The sequence below is a fragment of the Rhinocladiella mackenziei genome (genome assembly GCF_000835555.1).
Source record: "Rhinocladiella mackenziei CBS 650.93 unplaced genomic scaffold supercont1.1, whole genome shotgun sequence".
Classification (NCBI taxonomy): domain Eukaryota; kingdom Fungi; phylum Ascomycota; class Eurotiomycetes; order Chaetothyriales; family Herpotrichiellaceae; genus Rhinocladiella; species Rhinocladiella mackenziei.
Window position 1 is genome coordinate 4,555,849 of NW_013550604.1, and position 23,432 is coordinate 4,579,280.

The 23,432-nt window shown below is 49.4% G+C and overlaps 6 protein-coding genes across 6 annotated transcripts; 4 read left to right on the forward strand and 2 right to left on the reverse strand.

Moving 5' to 3' along the window:
* Positions 1-470: 470 nt before the first annotated feature.
* Positions 471-2,916, reverse strand: Z518_01606 (uncharacterized protein; the record flags this gene model as incomplete). Its single annotated transcript, XM_013422205.1, has 3 exons — positions 471-1,340; positions 1,393-2,475; positions 2,527-2,916. 3 exons carry the CDS (start codon positions 2,914-2,916, stop codon positions 471-473), a joined length of 2,343 nt encoding a protein of 780 aa, XP_013277659.1.
* A 1,330-nt stretch (positions 2,917-4,246) lies between these two features.
* Z518_01607 (uncharacterized protein) lies at positions 4,247-5,529 on the forward strand (the record flags this gene model as incomplete). Its single annotated transcript, XM_013422206.1, has 4 exons — positions 4,247-4,445; positions 4,686-4,747; positions 4,803-5,230; positions 5,292-5,529. The coding sequence occupies 4 exons, from the start codon at positions 4,247-4,249 to the stop codon at positions 5,527-5,529; spliced, it is 927 nt and encodes a 308-aa protein (XP_013277660.1).
* Positions 5,530-8,227: 2,698 nt separating this feature from the next.
* Positions 8,228-10,561, reverse strand: Z518_01608 (uncharacterized protein; the record flags this gene model as incomplete). The annotated part of the gene is made up of 6 exons (XM_013422207.1): positions 8,228-8,923; positions 8,990-9,146; positions 9,231-9,521; positions 9,593-10,352; positions 10,408-10,495; positions 10,550-10,561. The coding sequence occupies 6 exons, from the start codon at positions 10,559-10,561 to the stop codon at positions 8,228-8,230; spliced, it is 2,004 nt and encodes a 667-aa protein (XP_013277661.1).
* A 980-nt stretch (positions 10,562-11,541) lies between these two features.
* Z518_01609 (uncharacterized protein) lies at positions 11,542-13,148 on the forward strand (the record flags this gene model as incomplete). Its single annotated transcript, XM_013422208.1, has 4 exons — positions 11,542-11,847; positions 11,906-12,354; positions 12,405-12,465; positions 12,516-13,148. The coding sequence occupies 4 exons, from the start codon at positions 11,542-11,544 to the stop codon at positions 13,146-13,148; spliced, it is 1,449 nt and encodes a 482-aa protein (XP_013277662.1).
* Positions 13,149-13,404: 256 nt separating this feature from the next.
* Z518_01610 (uncharacterized protein) lies at positions 13,405-19,494 on the forward strand (the record flags this gene model as incomplete). Its single annotated transcript, XM_013422209.1, has 1 exon — positions 13,405-19,494. The coding sequence occupies one exon, from the start codon at positions 13,405-13,407 to the stop codon at positions 19,492-19,494; it is 6,090 nt and encodes a 2,029-aa protein (XP_013277663.1).
* A 269-nt stretch (positions 19,495-19,763) lies between these two features.
* Z518_01611 (uncharacterized protein) lies at positions 19,764-21,365 on the forward strand (the record flags this gene model as incomplete). Its single annotated transcript, XM_013422210.1, has 2 exons — positions 19,764-20,996; positions 21,132-21,365. 2 exons carry the CDS (start codon positions 19,764-19,766, stop codon positions 21,363-21,365), a joined length of 1,467 nt encoding a protein of 488 aa, XP_013277664.1.
* Positions 21,366-23,432: the final 2,067 nt, after the last annotated feature.

Sequence of the window (23,432 nt, forward strand, 5' to 3'; positions counted from 1 at the left end):
TCTCTTTCGATGCAATAGCTCCATTGAAAACGGGTCCACCATTGGTGCTGGACTATCCTGCCTCGTACCATGCTTTCATTATATTCAAATCGCACCTGTGGAACCAACCAGCATTATTGCAATAGTTCAAATCTCGGTCATTCTTCACGCCCCTAGTCCGACCCGTTTTCTTATTTTTGATATTCCTTTCGATTCGATGACTCCTCCACACGGCGGAACTAAGATTTCAATCTGCGTGTGATGACTCCGGAAAAATGTTGATAACCATCCATGCCGCCACTTGTGTCTATGCCGAGGACTCCCTTGTCTCGTTCCTTCATGCGTATGTACAAATTGCCCTCCGGCTCGAGAATAAATCAAAATGGGTGGCCCGTTTGATTGATCGCCGAAACACCTGGATTCCGTATGCGCGGACTGAGAAATGACAACTGAGGAACGGTGCGTTCGTTTCGTCATTATTTTTTTATGGATTAGTAAAAGAAAGCCGCACCGAACACGAGAGCAGTGAATGCGGTGGTGACGCAGTATTCGAATTCAAACAGGAACGTTTGAGGTGCAAAAGCGATTTTCTTACTTTCCGGCGTTGGATGTGCGATTCCTGTCTTCGGATCTCTGATGAGGAGCTCTTCTCGGTCCGGCATGTCGGGTGGATCAACCGCATAAGTGAATGGGATCCAGAACGAGGAGACCACAATGACCCAAGTAAGCGGTGGCCAGAAGGCATGAGTGAGAAGGCATACCAACTTGGCTCGTAAAGTGTCTTGCAGGAAACATCGGTAGGTTGAGAGACAGATAGCAACTAGGACAAAGTAAACATAAGCGACATGGAATCCGGCCAGATAATTGACAAGAATCGTCCAGATACGTCGATACATCGGCGCTCGCTGTTTGGGATATCTTTCATGGAGAGCGGATTTGAGCGATCCTGTGGGCTTGAATGCCTGAGTTTGTCCTCCGAGCCAAGTCGGAAGAATGAAGGATCGAACAATAGTGATGGCGATGTAGGGGCTCATCCAAAGCTGGGATCGACTTCCACGTTGTCCGGTGGCGTACCCGGAAGGCAGGAAGAGGACGAATTCGCATAATCGATTACAGACCATGGCGGCGAAACAGGCTCGAATCAACCATCGAAGTTGGTTTTCTGTAGCATACGCCACGAGTGGTTTATTGGTGATCAATACTACCGGCATGGCGAAGATCGACAGAGTGAGGAAGATGTTGAACAAGCTCAAAAAGGCGTAAATGAAGCCTGAAGCTCGCTGTGCGAAGGTCATATGCTTGATATTGTCACCCCAAAGGCAGAATCGAAGCTTGAAAGCAGTGTCGACGGTGCCGATTGCCTGGAAGAATGTTAGAAAAGAGCTTCCGCCGCCCGCCTACGGCCAGACTTACCCATCTGGTTCGCTGTTTCAAATGGCTGCCATAATCTTCTGGGACAGTACCAAATTGGAGAGGTTCGTGGACATAGGCGGTCTTCCACCCTTTACCGAGAAGGAGGGTTGAAGTGGCGACATCTTCAGCCAAAGATCCACAAGGAAAGTTGCCAATTTGATCGAGAGCTACTCTTCGAACCACGTAACCTGATCCAGTGCACCAAGCAACGCCCAAGGCATCCTTGACAGGTTCCGAAACACTGACGAAAAAATCAAGACTCTGACAGAGAGGATCATCTTTGGGTACGTTGTAGAACAATTGAGGTGGACAAGCAAGAGCCATCTTATCGTCCAAGAGGAGATGGGGCAAAACTGCTCGCAACCAAATTTGCTCCGGAATCATGTCGGCATCCAAAGCAGCCATGAATTCAGCCGCACCACCAGGCAGGTTGTGAACTTCGTCCAGTCCGTAATTGAGATTACCAGCTTTGAAGTGGTGTGGGACTCCAGGAAACTTGGGCCGACGTCTGTAGAACAGATTGGGGAATGATTCTCGCATCTCTTCCAGGGCAGTCTTGAGTTCATCTGCCTTGCCATCATCTAGGAGGATGATTCGAAATCGATCATGAGGGTAGTCCAAGTCACAAGCTGCGCGAACAGTATCGAGAATGAGATCATTGTCCTCTCCACAGCAAGTGATGAAAACATCGACAGTTGGGACATCGTTTCCCACCAGTCGCAATTTTGGTCTATTTCTTTTCTTCAGGATGAATAGTGACCAAAAAGTCTGCATGAAGATTGGGATGGCGACGCTGATTTCGACGGCAATAAAGATCCATGCCAAAGGAAAGGGCGCGTCGTATTTTTGCTGAGCAGAGACGACGAACTTGATTCGCAGGCCGAAGTAGAACCAGTATAAGGAGAGTGAAACAAGTGCCAGCAACGGAGCGAACCAGTAGAATAACCATCTCTTCCAGCCAAAAAGCAGCTCCTTGTCATCTCTTGAATGCAGTTGAGCGATGGATCCATCTTTGACCCAATCTCGTTTCAGATATGTTGGAGATGCGTCGGGGACGAGAGGTTTTAACGTTTCTTGACTTCTCTGCGAACCGTTAGTGGTTATCTTCTCCCAAACGGGTGGTTTTTCACATACAAATGGTGTTGATGCGGAAGGAAACGGTGACGAGCTTCTCGTTCCGGTTTCAGAGTAAGAAGAAGTTGCTCGGGGGGCAAAAGGTGGAAAGCTTCCAGTGGAGGTCTCCAATGGACTGTCTTGAATACTCTCCGTCATAAGATCTGGTAGTGTTCGGTTGTGAAGGTCGGACAGACCCGATCGACGCATAAGGGCAGGTTGTATCGGTTGTACATCCTCTCTGAAACTGCCGTACACAGGATGTACTGACTGGGGCCTTTCGAAGTATGGATCGTCGTTCTCGTACAACGACATGGTTGATGCCGCCGACGTCCTGATCTCAGTCATGGGTTGTTCTTCTGGTTCTGATCTCTCTGACTTCCTGCGGTCATTTTTGCGAACGAGAGGCATATTGAAGAGTGTGGGGTGACCGTCTTTGTGAGGTCCTGCAAGGAAACGAGCACCTTGACCAACTCGTGGACCGGGGAGGTGTGAAATTAGCTAATATCAAGCATGTGTTTTAAGACTCCCTGCTATGACTACAGGGGTCGCGTGCGTATTCTTTTCAATCCTCTCATAAACGAGTGAATGGGAGAGCGATTGTGCATAAAAGAGGGTAGTGTGAAAAGGTGGAGGTATGCAGAAAGATTGTGAGAAGTCGATTCAACGAGAGAACGACAGAGAGGAGACACGCAAATTGCACAAGGAAGTGAAAGGTGACAAGACTCGAGTAGCCGGGATCGTTTTGAACAAAGTCAAAAGTTTGATGTGAAGGTTTGAGCGTTCCGGGGGGTGTCTGTGTGTTACCTTAGCGACCTTATCATGTTATAGAGCGGACCGGGATTTCATCACTAACACTGACCAACGAAAGCAGTGGTTGGCACGGTCCAGATGGGGGCCTCTGTAGGCAGATCACCACCATGACATAGCTGTTGGTGGACAGAGGCTTTCGTGTCGACCAAGGCATGACCCTGACCGGAGACAAGGGAAACGAACCAAATGAGCCAACCGCAAGGGCCATGATTCACGTGAGGGGTGAACCAGTCAACAGAGTTCTCGTGCGATAATGACGCCAGCATGCTGAAATGAGAGATATTGCTAAATGCCGGAAATGGGAAATTCAGTCGTGGAGGGGAGCAGGCTTGTAAGATACACGTATCGACAGCGCAAGACCAAAAAAGGACTACGTGGGTGGGGCAGGCGAGGCGCGAGCAAGGACACGAATTACCCAAATCCAGACATAGTTAAACAAGCGGCAGATTACTAGACTGCTGATAGTTAGAGCTTTCCGAACCCCTCTATGGCAAACCTGTCGCCCTTTTGGGATTTTCGTAAACTTGGTGAGCCCCGTTAACGCCACCTGCGCCCTTTCTTCGCCCCCTTTTTCCCAACCTTCGTCAGCTGAACTGATGTTTGAGATTTCCGGTAAGGTTCAATGGTGTTGTCTCTGGAACTTTGTCTGAGGCCCATTCTCAATCACCCTTGTCACATTCAACTTCGGTGGCCCCAGCCAAATCTAAGATTTCCTCCGGAAGACCATCAAAGACGACGCATTCCGCCCTCTCGTCTCCCTCCTTTTTTTTGGACGATTGTGTTGTTTTCATAAATGATCTGACTGTCGACATCATTGCACCTCGCTGTCGTGTTTGGGGGCACTTTTTTTAATCGCCAGCTTTTTGCTGCGCTTCTTCGTTCGCTGCCAACCACATCAGGAAGAACCAATTACCCTGTGTCCGGAATCATGGGACTTAAATCCCTCATCAGCTTTGGTTTCTTAATCCTCCCGATCGCGGTTACGATAAGTGTTCTTCTCGGGCTACAAGCATATCGTGATGCCCACGGGCTATCTCGGCCCTTTGTGAGCAATTCCATCAAGTCAACAACATATTGTCAGAGGGCATTTGGTATCACGCCCGACACGGATGGTCAAAAATATACCCGTGAGTCCTCCGTCCTACCAGCACCAGATTACACTTTTCTCGCAATCAGTAACGTTGGGTTGGTTAAGGTTTTCCCTTGTTCCTGAACTATGACTTGTTGGGATTGGCGAAGACCCGCTGTCCAGGATGGTTCCGCATTGTGGCACATTCTTGGGGATGTCGGTTTTCGGCATGTTTGCCGACTCTCTCACGGAAGCGGACTTCCATGTACTGATTTCGGAGCTAACTGGTCATCCATAGTGAATCCGAATCAATGGGGTGTTACTGATGACTACACTGGTGGTGGCGGTTTGTGTATGAATGTGAGTCGAACATGTTACTGAATTGCCATGAAATAGTCACTAATATCCCCTGAAGGTCACGACTTTTGACAATGCCTCCTATCCTACGAACACCACCGCCCCTAAATGGTCTATTACATGGCAATTTCCTCCAGGCCCACCCACGCAGCCTGTTCATGCATTTCCCAATATCAAGATGGACGCATCAGATGTTTTCCCCATCGAAATCTCAGATGTTGCCACCATTAATTTTCAAGCGGATTGGGCTTACGGGGTGGGCGACGAGCAACCAACCACAACCAATGTCGCTGACCTCAATGCCATTGATCTCAACTCCAACGTGGCCATTGATATGTTTTTGGATTCCGATCCTGACAAAGCTACAAGCACAGTCGATGCAAAGTACGAAGTCATGATTTGGCTGGGTTATTTTGGTCCTGCCACGCAACCCATTGGTCTGGATGTCGGCGCCGTCGCAACACAAGACGTCAATGGTACCACTTTGTATGATTGTCTCCTTTTCCTGAGCCTTCGAATCTGACTCAAATACTGACTCCTTTTTCAGCTCGCTTTACTTTGGCGAAAACGGTCTTGGTCAAAGTGTCTTAACTTGGGTTGCCAATGGTTCCGTCCAGAATTTCGTCGCTGATATTGGACCCTTGCTCCAAGGTTTGACAGGTATAGGAGGTCCTACTGTGAACGACTATCTTGGATACCTTGCATTTGGATCCGAGGCTCTCAGTTCTGGATCAAATGTCACTTTCTACAATCCAAACCTCAGTATGGCTGTGGTTCCGAAATAACGAACGCGCTGCGATGGTAGAGGGTGAACGATATACAACATCTGATTGGAAGCTGAGCAACACCGTTGTCAATCATCCTCGATGTTTTTCCCGAAGAACATACGCGTCCGCTCCAAGAAAGGCTGAGAACCTGGTACCCGCCGAAATGGGTTTGACGTCGGGCAGAGCAAATCTGATCCAACTCCTTGACTTCTACGGAATACTTGAACACCTGTCTTCAAAGAGCAGACTTTCCACGTCCACTTGAATGTTGCAAATTGCACGCTGAATCAAAAATGTCCATCGACTTCAGACTCCGCCTCGATTGCCAGGTGTTCTCCACCTCCACACCAACGGGCTTTGCCGGTTAACATATCTCCGACCATTTAAGTGCCTAATTCGGTTAGGTACTCATTATCGGAAGCTCAAGGCATAACCCCCGTCGTTATGAAAGTCTTACACCAGGATGCAAAACGTTTCGGCAGCCATAGCGATAAAAAGCTGCGTTGACCGCGTTGACAATAGAGTACATCGGTCTCTAATCATAGATAAGGGATGACAAGGAAATAGTGAGACATGCATGACTTAGGTCCCCGGGAAGTTGCTGATAGAATATGGATCCCAACCACACAACAAGATACCCGACGACCCAGCAAGCCCAAACCCCAACTTCTGAGACTCTGACAGCTGACTGTCGAGTCAAATCAACTCTTTCTGATTGATCACGCAAGTCAATGTTTCATGGACACCCATCACATTGTTCTTCGCCACAGACAGTCTTGCACGTGTACTACACAACGTTCTCAGCACGAGGAAATATCTCGGGATGGGACGACGTAGTCGAAGTCCACAGATAATATCAGTTTCAAATCGAAATATCAGACGACATAGACCGTGCCGTCAGGTGTACCATACCGTCCCCACGGATTTTTTTCCTTGAATTATTCCTTGTCATTTCTTATCGCATATCTGCTGCTAAAGTTAATTAAGCTTCGGCTAGAAATACACCGATACAGGGTTTCGTCTTGTCAAGTAACGAGGCTGGAACGATGTCAGTAGCCATGCATTTCAGGGACGACTTCTGCGGACTACGGAGCTTGCTGCATTTTGTCAAACAAATACTTTCATCCACAGCCAATCCTTACCACAGATGCAGGCCGCCTTCAGACGAGTTAGTGTGCTAACTAATTCCTCGACCTAGATGCGGACATTCGCATTCATAACGGACTTCCGGCCCCCTTGAAAGCGGAGGTATTGAAGATAAGAGGATTTCCGGTGTCACTAACATTGAGGCCCTAGCATTATGGGCTTAGCCGATCAATAAGAACGGACAACCAATATATTGATTGCATCGCCCAGCAATGCTCTCGTTGGATAGTTATCGGCTCCATCCGTTACCTGGAGAACAATTCCTCCTTTTCGACCACTAGTGGGACACATTAAGCGTCCCAGATTGCCTTCGTTTCACCATCATATAATGTCCTCGCATCGAGATTGCCGAGGCTACTCGACATTTGAGTCTGTTCTAGATGATGAGCAGCTGTGCTCCATTTCCTCGCCCATCCCCGACCCTCCGTTTCAGAAATTGACACAAGCGCACAGTCCTTCTCTCCTGGCCAACGTCAGCTTGCACACCTGCTGTGTCGATAATTGCATCCTCTGCCATCTTATTCGTTGAATGAGAAGATGGAGAAACGAAATCCCAAAGTGCGTCGTGACTGCGTCGTCATCACCCGGATTTGATGGTCCGGATTCTCTGAATCTGTTCATCGCCATCTATGGCAGAATGACACCAGCAAGATCGAATCATGGAGGGATGTGAAGTCTGCCTTGAAAAGTTAGGCATATGAGGTGAGCCGTGGCTTTGCTCGTCTATTCAACTTGTCGACTTAATCCCCCATCTACACCGTATCCACGAGAGAACTCCCAAGACAGGGATAACCGGGGACTAGAAAACTTCCTATTTGCCTTGGTATTCAGTACCTCATCTTGTTCTCTTCTCATGAGCACACTCTCGACGCCAATTTTTAAATTCGACTGACCTAGAATCAATGCCTGATGCCCGGCCATACCTGCCCCCCCTGATTTGAAGTCAGCCCATGTCACAAATATGGCACTGCCTCGTGTTCGAATGCAAATAGAGCCTGTCGACGAGGAATGCGCTGTGAATCACGTTCCCGGCTCTTGGGGGCCCATCGACTAGTGTTCCATCAGGATCGTCATCCGTAGAGACAGCGACCTTGTTACAGGTATCAAAGCATCAGCTCTATCAAAACTCTCCGTTTTGCCAAGAGTGTGGCTATCAGGTACCCTTTTGAGCGGAAAACTGAATTTCATACTCCTTCCTTCGAACGATGTGAAGGAGTGCAAAAGGTGAGTTCGTTCAATAGCTTTACCTATACAGCAATGGTCCTTTGAAAACCGATATCCTAGAGCGGTTGACTTCTTGTGAGACTTTCGTCGTAACTGTGCAAGCAAGCAAAACTGTGTTGCTGTGGCTCGACATTCAAGGATATGCATTTGTCATGGACCATAAAAGATGGTCGAATGTTGAACAGGCACAAATATAACGGTTCGATGTATGAATTGACGTCAAGCCTCCGCCCCTCACCTCATTCCCTGATATCATGCCGACACGGCGCTGACTCGATTCGAATGGTGCATGCATCCTCTGAAACCCCATCTCCTATCCTCATTTCACCTCTGTATATCTTTACCTTCAATTCCACTGCACAGGTTTCAACCTCCCTGCCGTTCGACCATCAATCTCGATCTCGAACGACACTGTCCCGTCCTTCGCAACAACCTGCTCCTGGCCCATCAACGTGTACCGCTCACCAGGTTTACACCTAATGAAACCCAGTTTAAACACCCCAGGCTCGCGACCATTGTATAAGACAAGATCCACACTTTCGCCGTCCATACTGTACGCCTTCGCGACCAGGACGTCCGGGAAGGGCACTTCCTCCAACACCGGGGCGCGGAAGATATGCGCTGGCGGTCCTCGCTGGATCATCTTCGTCCAATCCTGAAACTTCCCAATCCGCGCGCGTGTCGTCGTGCCCTGCTCGAGCGTACTGACGCCTTTATTCTTGAGCGAACCCGTGCGCGTGCGGAAGACCGGATGGAACTCCTCATCTAACTGCCTCAAGAGCTCGGCACAGATCTTCTCGTCGCCGAATTCGGCGGCCGCCGCGGCGCAGATGCAGCGGATCACACCCTCGCCAGCCTTGTAGTTCCCGGGGTCCAATTTGTCGGCGCCCATCAGGTTGCGGACTTCGAGCTGGCCCTTTTCGTTGTAGTGGAGCGTTTCTTTCTTGGTGAAGGCCCAGTTTCGGTGCGCGATGGCGGGCAGGTATGCGGCACATAGGATCGAGTTGACACCGTCGGACAATGCACCTGCGAGGCCGGGGATCTATAACAAATTCAACGTCAATAGTGCGGGAAAAAAGGAAACGGGGCATGGGACATGGGGACGGACCGTAAATCCAGTCAATTCGCTGCGAATAGGCAGGATGCTTCCATCTGGATCGGTAAATTCAGTTTCTAACGCATGCTCGAAGCGTTCTCGTAATTGTTCGCCGTAGTTGTTGCCTAGAAGACGGTCTGTGAGGAGGATGCCACCGATGCCGACGAGGCTGAGTGTGTAAGACGGTCAGTCAGCCACTGTCCAATGCAGAACCTGTTACGGGGTTATTAGACCTTGAAGGTGCCAGACTTACTTGCAAGGGGTGTACAGCCAATTAGGCTCGCAAGGATAGAGGCAGTAGGCCGCTTCGTTCATGTTTCTGTACACGGCATCGGCAACGCCTTTCAAGTCGTATGGAAACTTGATGGAGTCCGTGATCTCAAAGGTCATGCTGCCGGGTTTGGTGTATCGTTCGTCTCCAGTGTTAGACTGGTAGATTCCTACGGCTTGCAGGATGTAGCCCGTGACCATGATGTTGTCTTTCTTGATCGGGTCCCAGTCATGTGCGTTGAATTTGCCTGCCATTGATTCCCATTTCCAGAACCTATAGGCGGTCAGTGGGATTGGGATCAGACAAGCGAGAAAAGAAGGAAAAGAAGCCGGGGGGGCACTTACTCCATGACTTTCTTGGTGAAACTTTTCTCAATCACGTTGCGCTGTGCTTGGGACAGATATCCATGGAAATTTGGGCAGTAGACGTTCTGATAGAGTCCGAGATCGCTGACTGTCTCATAGAGCTGGTATCGGATCGCCGAAGTTTGGAACTGGTCGATCACATCGTGATAGGAGAAGTCGTCTCTGGGAGTTAGGCCGAGTTCAAGGAACCATTGCAGGAAGCGAAGGTTTTTCTCGTCAACTTCACGAGAACCTGGTTCAGGTTGGACGGCTTGGGCTTGATTGTTCCGTACTTCATCGATGAGATAGTTGTTGCGCGACTCACGTTTCCGACGTGCCTCTGCGTTTGCTCGATGGGTCGAGTATGTGATATAGATGATACCGCCGATGCAGATGGCGGACCATAACGGGGCAGCTAGTTCGAGGACTGAGTCTTTGGCAAGAACGGCAGATAGAACTGCAGTACCGGTCCAGAGGAGGATTGGGAACACGACGCCGCCCATCCCAAACCAGGCAAAGAGCACAAAGGGTATGAGTGCAGTTGAGACGATAAAGGACAGTATCGAAGGAATTGTGCAGACGGCGGTGAGACCAGCTCCAGGAAAGAGGAAACCCAATCCTGCAGCACGTAGAGCTGGGGATTGGAGTTTATAGAACGATGTCAGGCCCATTATGAATAGACAGGCATATTGAACTAGTGTTCGTCGTTGATAGTGCCATTTAGTGAGACCAGTACCAGCCTTCTCAGGGACAAGGACATCTAGACATCATATCGTCAGACTCTCACAAGAAAGATATTGCAAGATGAGCCATACCGCTCCAGCTGAAGTCTCCAACAATCGACTTCTCTGCTTTCTCGACACGAGAGGTCTTCGTCTGCATGTTGGCAGTGGTCGTGGCGGTCTGCAGAATTGTCAGGCACACCAAATTAGCACCCGCGTGGAGTATACCGCTTACCATAGTCGCCATATTGAAAATAAGGCACCCACAAGGACTCGCTGTACCTTGATACACAACACACAGGTAGACTGACGGCAATGAGCTCACCAGAGTGGTGCGTATGGCCAGAGAGAAAGGGGTTTTATTTAGACCCATCAAACACACCCGGTCCTGCCGTTCGCTCACGTGTAAGCATCGAAACAGGATGACATCGTCCATTCATCAGCTTCTGACTGTCCAGTACAATATGCGGGGCGTCTGAGATAACCTCAAGGCCGCTTATGCAGAGAGCTACGACTCATAACTGCTGACTCAAGAGCGTCGGGAGGAGTACTCCCAATCTGGGCCGCCTGTAATCCGGGGTAAGGAGTTCGTCGTCCCCTCAGACCCGTATAAATTGGCATCGTGTAGGGGGTCCGCTGAGTCTGGTTCGGCTCACCCTGCTTGCCACTGTGGACTGCTGATTCAAAACTGGAGGGCTCCAAGCGCACGATTCATGATTTCTGACTCGGTGTTTGAGGCAGAGACTTTTGAATATTAAAGCTTAAGGTGGAGGTGGACTGCTCTATGTCCTGATTGGCTGATGGCCACCTCCAATGCTAGAGAAGGTTCTCCTCCCACTGTCTCATCAACAAACTTTTTGTTTACCTCGGGCTTTTCAGGGCCCTTGCCATTGAGGGGTACCCGAGGTTGGTTCACCGTGATAATGTCTTACCGGAACTGCCCTGACCAGAGACCCGTCGGCCGGAAGCTTCTGTGTGGACGAGGCCGTTGATTCAGAAGCACATACTATCATCGACCGACCTCCCGTCGAACAGATCCGAGGTGAGTGAATCTTGATCTGCCCCGCGGCATCAAGTGGCCCCTCGATTGGTAACACGTGGCTCGATTCGAATTGTTCAGCTTTTCCTCGCTGCTCAAAACCCTCTGCCGCCCTGTTAAAGTAACCCAAACTAGCCTGGAAATTTATCGAATCACGATATTGTTTGCATTCCAGGAATCGATCAAAAATGGGCTCTATCGGTGCTGGATTTGACGTCTTCAATGGCTTTTACAATACCATCAATGGGAAATTGACGACTACTGAAAAAACCAGACACGGCATTAATCCTGCAACTGGCAAGCCAAACCCAGAAGTCCCGGTCTCGACTCCTAAGGATGTCGATGATGCCGTCGCGGCAGCCAAAGCGGCCTTCAAGACATGGTCCAAAGTTCCTTATGAGGAACGCAAACGGGCTGTTCTGGCTTTTGCGGATGCTCTGGAGAAACATGCCGATAATTTTGGAAAGATGCTCACTCAAGAGCAAGGCAAGCCCGTAAGTTCTGCATTACTACCAAAGGATGCGGGCTTGATTTTGACATTGGCTTTCATAGCGCCAATTCGCCGTCGGAGAAGCACACACTGGTGTACATTGGATGAGAGCGCTCTCCAAGATTGAACTGAAGGAAGAGATCATTGAGGAAGATGAGCAGAAACAAGTGATTGTCCGCTACACACCTCTCGGAGTTACCGTTGGTATTGTGCCCTGGAACTACCCCGTTCACCTTGCTTGCGGCAAGATTGCGCCCTCAGTTCTGACCGGAAACCCAATTATTATCAAACCATCGCCATTCACACCATACTGCGATTTGAAGCTAGTCGAACTGGCCCAACAATTTTTCCCACCAGGAGTTGTTCAAGTGCTTAGCGGTGATGACAACCTCGGACCATGGCTCACAGCTCACCCTGGTCCGGACAAGATCAGTTTCACCGGCTCATCCGCGACCGGAAAGAAGGTGATGGAAAGTGCTTCGAAAACTTTAAAGAGAGTGACTCTGGAATTGTGAGTCATTGAGTAAGAGGTTGTGTTCCATGTGGATTAACATATATTAGGGGTGGCAAGGATCCTGCTATCATCTGCAAGAATATTGATATTGAGGCTGTTGCGCAAAAGGTACATAACCAGACCTCCTTTCGTGGGCATGGGCTAATCATCCTTGGCAGATTGCCACACTTGCTTTCCTCAACTCTGGTCAGATCTGCTTGGCGATTAAGCGTATTTATGTCCACGAATCGATCCATGACAAGTTCCGAGACGCAATGGTTGCTTTCACCAAGACACTCAAAGTAGGCGATGGTAACGAGGAGGGAGTATTCCTCGGACCCGTCCAGAACTCGATGCAGTACGAAAGGGTCAAGACGTTCTTCTCTGACATTGAGAAAGAGAAGTGGACTGTGGCTGCGGGTGGTAAGAACGAGGATAAACCTGGATATTTCATTACCCCAACCATTATCGACAAGCCAGACGATGACTCGAGAATCGCTGTCGAGGAACCATTTGGGCCAATCGTCCCTCTCATGACCTGGACCGATGAGGAGAATGTTATTGCGCGTGCAAACAACACCAAGATGGGTCTCGGTGCCTCTGTGTGGTCTGACGATTTGGATGAAGCAACTCGAATTGCCCGACAACTAGATGCTGGAAGTGTCTGGGTCAACACCCACCTGGAGGTGGATCCCAATGCTCCCTTCGGTGGTCACAAGGAGAGTGGTATTGGCTATGAATGGAGTATCGGCGGTCTCCGGTCATTCTGCAATGTCCAGAGTTTGTTCCTCAAGAAGAAGACCTCTGCGTAAATGGACAGGGAGCTGTAGAACAATCCATTCAAGTTAACTTCCTGACATGATTCTGCGAATGATCCACCGGAATGAAATCTAACCACGAGCGGAATATTTCACGGCACCTGAACGAGGACAGACATTTAATTGATTGTATGGCAAATCCCATGGATCAGTGATTGTTCCCTCTTACCTTGCCCTGCATATATGGTGCTGAATCGATATAACAGCGTTCGTCCGTCGCGGACGTTCGCATCTCTTCCTGGATCACCTCATGGCGTCTCCCGCTCCGGCTCCTCAACTCGCACACGCTGCGAATAGCACACCGAATCTTGAACTCGACGTATCCAAACTGCACGCCCTTCCCACCGAGCAGCAGGACCTGTATTTATTGACCTTCGTATCCGACCTTCAACGTCATGTGGAGCAATTATCGGCGGAGGCTTTACCTTCACATCAACCCTCCATCAAGAAGGAAGTCATCAAGATTGTTGGCCTGGGGGCTCCAGTACCGTCTCGCGTGATCCGAAATACATTGGGGAGGATCCTGGCCGATGCATTCGGGCGAGGTAGCCGAAATTTTCTCTACGAAACTATCAATGACCTGTTAACCATCTTGAACACTGGAAAGACCGATAAAGAGTTGGGTATCAAACATGCGGCCGTAGTCTGCCTGGGGGCTCTTTTTCGCTCCGCCGGGGACAGTGCTGTCAGCCTCTCAGGACTTGTGGTCTCGACTCTACTCAAGCTTTTGAAATCATCACACACAGGAGTCAGAGGATGTGTCTTCAGAGCACTGGGAGGAGTGATACTGGGCATACAATCCAGCCTGGATGAGCACGTGGCTCGGGACATATGGAAACAGGCTCGAAATGCCGCGACAAATGAAAAGTCTTCGTTCGTTCAAAGATGTGCATGTTCTTGTATCCGCAGCCTGGCCAGGGAGACACCATATTTCAATAATTCCAACGACTTCGACAACCTCAAATCGACCATCTGGAAGGTATTTGACAGTCCGGTGCCCTCTGTGAGGCATGCCGCTGCAGGTGCTATGGCGGCGACCTTGAACCAGGCATATTCTGAGAGTGGTAATGCCGACGTTCCAGTTCTACGCAAACCCAAAAGGTCCAAGAAACCAGGAGCTGATTTGGACGAGGACGTCGAGAACGAACGGCCAGGTTCACCTGCGCCGGGTCAGGTCAAGGCTTCTGTACGATTGATGTTTTCCCTCAATGAAGTCTTGCGCGTTCTCTCCCATCAATATTGCAAAGCAGCCACCACGAACAGGGCTCGCGCCGCCATTGCAATGTGTTACAAATATCTTCTCCGCTTACTGCCTCGCAAAACCCTGGAGGAGAGTTATGCCACTATCGCGGTGCATACGTATGCCGACCTGCTAAACCATCCAACTATTTCATTCAATCGATATCGGTTGCTACTCACCAGGAAACTTGTCGAATGGATCCTCATGAGTGTTACCTGCCTTCTCACCGAAAACGCCCAAATCAATGCGGCACGTTATCTGATCAACGATGTCCTCAAGGACTACCCCCAAGTTATGCCAGAACGACGAGAGCCTTCGAAGCGAATTCTCACTGGAGCTTTGGCTACATTGACCGATTTGCTGTTGAGGCTGGGACCGGCTATCGGCGTGTTCCAGGACTCTTGCAGAGAAGCACTTTTTCAAGTGGTACAACATCCAAGCCATACGGTCCAGAGCCATGCCGCCCAATGCTTCAAAGTCTTTGTCTTTGCTTGCCCAAGTCAACTTGTACGCAGCATCGAGCACGCCATGTCACAACTTCAGAAAGAGTTTCAGCCTTCTTCCGAAGCGAAACAACCCCATCGCAAGTCACTTGGCTATGCAATGAGTATCGCGGTCATGATTAGTTCCGCCCGTCAAAAGCCGCTCTACGGTTCGACCCAGACCTATTCCAACATTTTTGCCTTCGCAACAGACCTTTTGAAGTCAAGTGCAGCCGCCGAATTACGGTTATCGGCATCCCAAGTCCAGGTTGCTTGGACATTGATTGGTGGCCTCATGAGCTTAGGACCAAGTTTCGTCAAAGTACATTTAAATCAGCTTATGCTACTCTGGAGGAATGCGCTACCTCCTCCATTAACGCACGAAAACGCCGCCAAAAGAGGACACTTGGAATTGAGTTTCTTATCCCACGTTCGCGAATGCGCTCTTAGCGCGTTACTCTTGTTTCTTTCTTCTTGTAGCGGCCTGGTCACCACAGACGGATCCAAACGTATTTCGACATTGCTCCACAACACGATACTCTTCCTGGAAAGTCTCCCTCCGGCTCGAGAAGCCGAAGACCTATCTCATCGTTTGATCCCGGCACTTCAATTACGGGATTTTGCCATCTTGCTTCGAAGGCGTGTGCTTCAATGCTTTACCGCTTTAGTGAGCTTGAGGAGTCTTGAACAGAGCGAAATTGTGTCGCATTCAGATTTGATAGGCCTCACGATGCGGACATTCACTGACCCCGAACGTCCAATCCTGAAAAACCTTGAAGCGTCGTTGGCAAATTCAGCAAGCAATTTTGAGGGACTCTGGTCTACCAACGACAATTGGAGTTTTGGCGTAAGCAGCCTAGCAGAGAATTTCGACAAGTATTTACCATTCGAGAATCATCTTCAGCCAAGCGACGAGTTGGCGACTGAACAAGAAGTTTCTGTTCCCGACATTGTGATTCGGTCTCCAGCACTTCCAGCAATTGAACATGATCCAATTTTGATCTCTCGGCCAAAAGATCTTTTGGATGAAGCCGAGATAAGCTCATCGGCGACATCTTGCGTTAATTTGGCAATCAAACTCTTTGCCATATCCTTACCACTGCAATCCCCCCGAATCCAAGAGAGCACTGTTGAACAACTGATTACCGCCGTCTCCCAAACACTTCAACGAGAACCGGGCCGAAAGGCTGCGATGCAGGTCAACTCCGCTTTAGCCCTATTGTGTGCGCTTGCAGTCGCAAATAACGAAACGCCCTATGTCCCTGGCAAGTTACATGTTGGCGCGGTTGGTCAAGTCATAATTGAGCTGTTGGGAAAGTATATTTTGAATCCAGACCCCGTCTTGCGACACATAGCTGCTCGTGCCATTGGCCGGATTTGCAATCTTGCCGGCACTCAATTCACCAATCAGGAGGTCAAATTCCTCATTGACACAATTGTTGCCAATCGAGATCCCAATGCCCGTGCTGGATGTGCACTTGCTCTTGGGTATATTCACTCCGAAGTCGGGGCCATGGCAGCCAGTCTACACATCAAATCTATTGTCGGTGTTCTCCTATCGTTGTGCAGCGACAGTCACTCTATTGTACACTTTTGGGCCCTCAAGGGGTTGGTCCAGGTTGCTGAATCCGCCGGACTAGCATTCTCAACATATGCCACGAGCACTCTTGGGTTGTTGGCCCAACTTTACTCAAACGACACTCACAATGAGGAATCCGCGTCTGTGGCCACATCCAGCCTTGAGCTCGAACTTTTTACACCCCTCGCCCTGGCTCAGTGTGTGGACAGTATTATCAATGTGTTGGGGCCTGACTTGCAGGATATCTCTAAGGCTCGAAACTTGATCCTCGTGTTGATAGGGTACCTGCAACAGGAAGCTTCGGCACGATTGCGCTATGAAAGTTATCAATGCCTCCGCCATCTGTCAATGTACGCACCGGCACATCTCCAGTTTGCCAAGTACGTCCTGGATTTACAGGTAAATCTTGCATCTGATGAAGAGCTGCTTCAGTCTGCCTCAATAAAGGGACTCGGTGAATTGATGAAAAGAAATGCTTCCGAAGTAGCGCGGGTCGCAACTTCGAAGCTAAGTGATGACTTATGGACGCGTCTCGATGATCATCCTGACAATCGGGCGCTACAAGCAATGCTACAGAACTGGATGCAGCAAACGATTCTTGTTGACACATCGGAATGGATCGATAAATGTCAAAGTATACTTTCCCGAACCAGAACAAAAGCTCAAGCTCCATCTCGTGTGGCCACGGCCAAAACGGCTGTGCCTGATCTTGCGGACGAAGAAGTCGCTGGTTTTGCTGCTGCCGCTGCCGCCGCGCAAGGAGAGGCACCGGATACCGCTCTTGAAGGTCAAGAGTTTTTGCGTTGGCAAACTCGAGACTTTGCGATGCGTCTGCTTAGCGATTCAATAGACGTCATTCAAGCGGCATTGTCGCCCGATCGGGTCATTCCTGCCGAAGAAGCGTTGCAAAATAAGGTTGCTGATGTGGTTCGGGTAGCATTTTCAGCCTCTACCGCCAATGTTGTTGAGCTCCGCATTTGGGGTCTTCGAATCATCGATCAGATCTTGAAATTGTTTGGCAAGACACCAGATCCAGATTTTCTCGAAGCATCCCTCTTGGAACAATATCAAGCACAGATCAGTTCAGCTCTGACACCAGCCTTCGCAGCAGATTCATCACCAGAACTAGCTGCCGAGGCCATTGGGGTTTGTGCTACATTCGTTGCTACTGGAATAGTGACCAATGCTGATCGAATGGGACGTATTTTTAAGGTCCTTGCCATGGGAGTAGACAACCTCACCCAACCTGCTCCAGAACCCGCAATTGGTGATATAAAAAATCTTAGTCCTAATGCACAGGCGATGCTGAAGATGGCTATTCTGTCCGGTTGGGCACAATTGCAACTGGCCAGTCATGAGCAACCCTATTTGGATGAAATTCTGCAACCCTTTATTCCCCAACTCGCTCCACTTTGGCTCACTTCGCTTCAAGAATTTGCTGGCCTGCGATTTGAACCGGAAATTTCGGACACACTTGCCGGCGAGATTGCTGGGGGAAATCTAGACGAACGGTACGCGTCCTTCAATCGAGAAGTCCGCCTCAAATTCTATCAGAAGAGCTGGCTGAGCATTGTCGATGCGATTGCCGTCCTTGTGGAGAAAGACAGTGACTCCGTGTTCGACGCGCTCGACAACAAACGTGTTTCGTCCGGCGATGGACCGGCCAATGGTGCTATTCAGCAAGGAAGAGACATGAGTTTTCGTGAGGAGCCGGTGGCATTCTTTTTCATCCTATTTGGATTAGCATTTGAGGCATTAGTGACTCAAGCTCGAGAAGATCCGTCTCAAGCCTTGTCGATTTTACAAGCTCTCAGAAAGATTTTGACACCCGAAGTTTGTGGAAATGCTATTTACGAAGAAGCAGTCTTCAATGAGACCACCGACACTCTTGATCGTCTGGCCCTGACGAGCACAAGAGAGACACAGAGCGTTCTGGTTGAAATTGCCAGGAATCTATCACTGGATCACCTAGCTGCTAAAAGTCACGATCGAGATGAGAAACTCTCGGACGACATCGAGCAATTGTTCGAGTTGACGAGAATTATCATTTTGGTCTTGACAGGTCTCATCCCCACACTGGAAGATCCGCCTGGTCCGGCCTTCCGGAGACTGGGAGACGATGGGATTGCTCTTGTCCAGCTATCTTTCCAGGCTCTGGTCGATGTTGCCGCGGTGTTTCCGTCCATTATTCGGGCTGATCTACACGCTTGCATTTTCCACAGCTATTGTACCATCCTTGCAACGGGGATTTGTCAAGACGAGGTGTTACCGCGTATCATGCCAATCTTTAAAGCCTTCTTGCAGGACGTTACCCGCTCAGCATCTGAGGAAGTAGCATCCAGATTACTTCGGGGATGCTTATATCGCATGTTGGCAACCTTGGCCATTGCCCAACGCCGAGATAATGAACATTCTATAACGTGCGCAAAGAACACACTGTTGTCGATGACAATCTTGCTCACGACAGCAAGTTTTGCCATTCCAGCCAACGATGAACTTGTTACCAAAGCAGTGGCGGAATTACTAGATTGTCTTCAAGATGTCGGACTCGCCAAAATTGCAGCAGGTTGTATGCGATCACTGTTAATGACGAATCCCAAACCGGTATGCGAAGAGAAAATTGGGAAAATCCTTTGGACACGGCTCGTTCCATTTGTAAGCAATCCCGAAGCTGAGGACCCAGAAAGCGTCAAAACGTCACTTACCCAAGCCCTCGTGGCCTCAGTGGCGACCATCAAAGGACGTGGTCGATTTGCTGCCATGTCGATTTTGGTACCGGTTCTCCTGCTCCGTGCTAAGCAAGTTTCACCGGCCAGCAGCTTAGAGAGTATGCGGAAAGAGAGTGGTACGAGACTACTTGAGCTTGTTGCAGCCGATCAAATCGCTTTCAAAGTGACGGTGGGACTACTGAGTGAGGATCAACGCTCGGAATTGGAAAGCCTGCTGAGAGCAGCAGGAGTGGGAAGGAAACAGGAGACCATCTCTTCAGATAATGTGGATACAAAGCCTGCCATTGAGTTGCGGATGGATTTTGGATGAAAGGGAAAAAGGGTAGTAGGGTATATACCAAAGGAAATAAAATACTGGAAATTTCATCCAAACTTCCAGCTCAGCCTCGTTGAGAACTGCGTTTCTGTTCCTATTGGTGATGCTTGGCGTAATGTACGCGGCAGTTTTGGCCCATTGCTCGCTCGACGCCCCACATTTCATCCTTCATCGACATTCATTAATAAAAGGTGCATAGAAGGTCTTTTTTCTCTCTTGATTTTGATTGGAAAAGTTGAAAGCCATCATCTCTAGGCAAAAGCATGGAATACGACACCAAAACACCCACATATCGAACGTCAGACCCGACGTCATTCGCATTCAAATCGGCACGAGAACGCTGGCCAGCCATCATCACCGGCGCCATTGACGACGTTCATCGCACCATCTCATCGCTTCCGGATTCGGAAAAAGACGCTCTCACGGAAGGCAAATCCATCATCTCGGCCCTCGCCTCGCTCAAGTACGAGCTACAGCACAATCGAGTCATGATCCCAATTCCAGACGACGGATTTCCAGACGTTGAAGGATACAATGCCGAGTTACAAGAGCGCGGTCCACCCCGCTGGCACGATGTTGAATGGCTGTTTTCCGAATGCTACTTATACCGCCGGATTGCGTCGCTGTTCAGTTTGGCCACGACATCGTTTTGGAAAGACTATGACCCTTTCCAGCGCCAGAAGATGAGCACGTTCAAGTCCTCGCGGCCGGCTGTGCTCGAACTTGCTGCTCGATACAGAGATATTGTCACACAGATCCGATCGTCGAAGGCCCACGCGGTTGTGGACACGACGGACCCAGCTAAGGTCGAAGAAGCCGAGAAAGTCTTATTCGTCGAAATGGCTGAGATTTGTCTCTGGGGAAACGCTACGGATCTTTCTCTGTTGACGAGTTTGACGTACGAAGACATCCAGAAGCTTCAAGGAAGCAGTGCCAGGAAAGAATCTGAGAAGAACGTCTTGGTCAACGACCTAGGAATCGCGTTTGAGGTACTGAATTCCGCGCATAAAGCTGCCAAGGAGAGAAGACGGGTTGACATTGTCCTGGACAACGCGGGATTTGAGTTATTCGTCGACCTCGTACTGGCTGGATACTTGCTCGCCACGGGTCTCGCGACTGAAGTTGTTCTGCATCCAAAAAGCATACCCTGGTTCGTTAGCGATGTCGTCCCAAGGGACTTTGCGGCCCTGCTTTCGTCAATGCAAGATCCGAAAGCATTCTATGAGAACGGTTCCAACGATGGTGAGAGTGAAAAGAACGGCACATCTACTCCACCTTTATCTGAGGACGAAGCGGCCACGATAAAATTCCTCTTCGACGACTGGAGTATGTTGCATGCTGAGGGAAAGCTGATTTTGCGCCCTAATCGGTTCTGGACGCACGCGGGCAGTTTCTGGCGTTTGCCGCATGTGGCGCCGGAACTGATGGAGGATGTCAGGGAAAGTGAGCTAGTCGTGTTCAAGGGGGATTTAAATTATAGAAAGCTAACTGGTGATGTAAGCTCCCTCTTTTCATGTCATGGCCGTCTCCTTCCTCCCCGTTGATATTCAGCCGATCTATCATTGGTCCTACTTGATTTCGATTTGATATATGCGAGAGTGAGAAGTAGAGGACTCACATTTAGAAAACAGGCAGCATGGCCCGCCACCACGCCCTTCACCACGGCAATCGGCCCCCTAGGTCCGTCATCAGGAATCAGAACTCTCGCGCTGCGGACATGCAAAGCTGACGTCGTCGTGGGACTGCCAGAGGGCAAAGACGAAGAAATACGCGCGATGCCCGGAGGAGGCGGAGATTTAGGCGCGAGAACGTGGGCGTGGAGTGGGAAGTGGGCTGTTGTGCAGTTTTGTGACGGAAAAGCCTGACGTGAATGTGGCATGTTCGTCTCCATCCATGGTTTATGGGGAGCAGGAACCTGTGGAAATCAATTACGTGAAGAACGGATAGTCAGCCAGCCAGCCTATTTGACTGCTTTTGAGTCGATATGATGGATGAATGGTCTAGTAGGAGAGACGGAGAGCTTGATGGAGAAACTAGAAGACCCTGGGTTTTCGAAGAGAATAGACATTAGAGAAAGATGATAACCATGAGTGCACGAATAGACTAGAAAGAGACCTCTTGGTTATGAGATTCCCATCATTCGGATCGGCTTTTGATATGAAATCCCCAATCTCTCATCCTTTGGGAGTCGTCTTTTGGTTCTGTGTACACCAAAAATCTCTCTAGTGGGTGAATGTACGTATGACCTCTCAGAGCAAGAAACAATCCTCCAACCCCGACCCCATTGTGCAAAATGTAGAATGTATCGCGAAAACCCATGACATTTCACACCACATGCAATGCTTTGATCAACCACATGGCTGATACCCATGAATTCTCACTGGTCAGCATCATTATTGGAATTCACATGGATTTATTAAATTCCCTCCGACAACCAGAGCCGGGTTGGATTGAAAATGGTGCAAACCTAGCCGTAGCAATACTCGGTTGGCGGCTCAAACCGAAACCTCCTTCCCGTATCTGACCTCTCCTACAGCATGTCAGAGAGTGAGTTAGGTACGAACCATATAAAAGGAGGAGGAGGGAGGGGGGGGGTTGGGGTTTCCTAACGAGTTTTCTCCATCGCGTGAGTTTTTTGGTCGGAGGTTCGATTCGCGTTTGTACAACATGAAGGAAGCTTCGCCAAGATTTGATATTGAGATTGGAACGAGGCTGCGTGGTTGAAGAGCTTTGAGGAATACCTGCTAACAGGAATGGCTATTGGTTAATACGTAGATACATGAACGATCCTAAACTTCAGATGGTCAGAGCTATTGAAGAAGGTTAACCTCGTTTTGGGTTCTTGTCGTCTTTCAATGTTCATCGGCGAGGCTGAGAGTAAGTGGTTCAGTACGGAACCTTTCCGAAGACAATTTTCGGGGGAATTTTCTGATAACAGTTCAACGTCAACAGTGATAACAGAGCAAGACTCGGTCAATGGATCTTTGCATTCCGAACAAGCAACAACACCAATTCGGTTTATGATACGACATCCAATTAAACACGATGTTGCAGACGAACCGGATGTCTTAGACAGGTGGATCAGTCAGCGAGGCAGTGCAAGATTCAACTTATTTGATCACCATCAGACAAAACCCAGCGAAAAGCCCATCAGAATTCAGAAATGGTCAAGGCCGAAGCTAGAATTCGGACCTCGTCAGGACTCCCGTTCCGAGCCGGGTGGATGTTGGCCTGGAAAATTATTCCTGTCGGGTCTGCCTGATGGAATTATATGAAAAGATTCGTGGCAGTTCGGAATCGGACCGAGGCTGGACATTAGGAATGGCTTTTAGAGAACAGTAATGAAGACAGGACGGAGGAGAAGATGTGCCGGGAAAGAGCATTGTGCATTCTATCGGGTCCGCCAGGCACAACTTCGACCGGCCGAGTATTGGATAACGGACGCAGTTTGGTGTCTGCCGAAGGTAATCCGTTTATGTCAAGTCGGCCGTATCCTGAGTGAAGGAAGTGTTGAGATGTTCAAGTAAAACATGTTCGAGACAGATGAGAAAATCTAAGAAGTGACCGACTGTGAGTGGAGAGCAGCAGGGGGGTTTGCAAGGGTTGCCCCTTATCAACAGTCAATGCCACCGGCAGCGACTTAGGCTTGATGAGCTTCAGGCCTTGGTAGCTAGGAATTGAGCAACGCGCGTTGGCGCCAACGCGTAAAATGTGCAGCGCAATTGGAAGAAGCACGTCAGCGAGACCAAAGCTAGAAAAACCAATTTTTGGGCAGCCTAGTCGTAGCAGACTGCCATCCTCAAACATCAAACAACGACTACTGCTAGATCGCTCCTCTGTGTCCTGACAATTCTCTCCTTACATATTCCTTCGGCCCCAAAACTCGGTCTCTCCCGTCACCGTCACTTTTCTCACTCAGCGAGATGCATTGC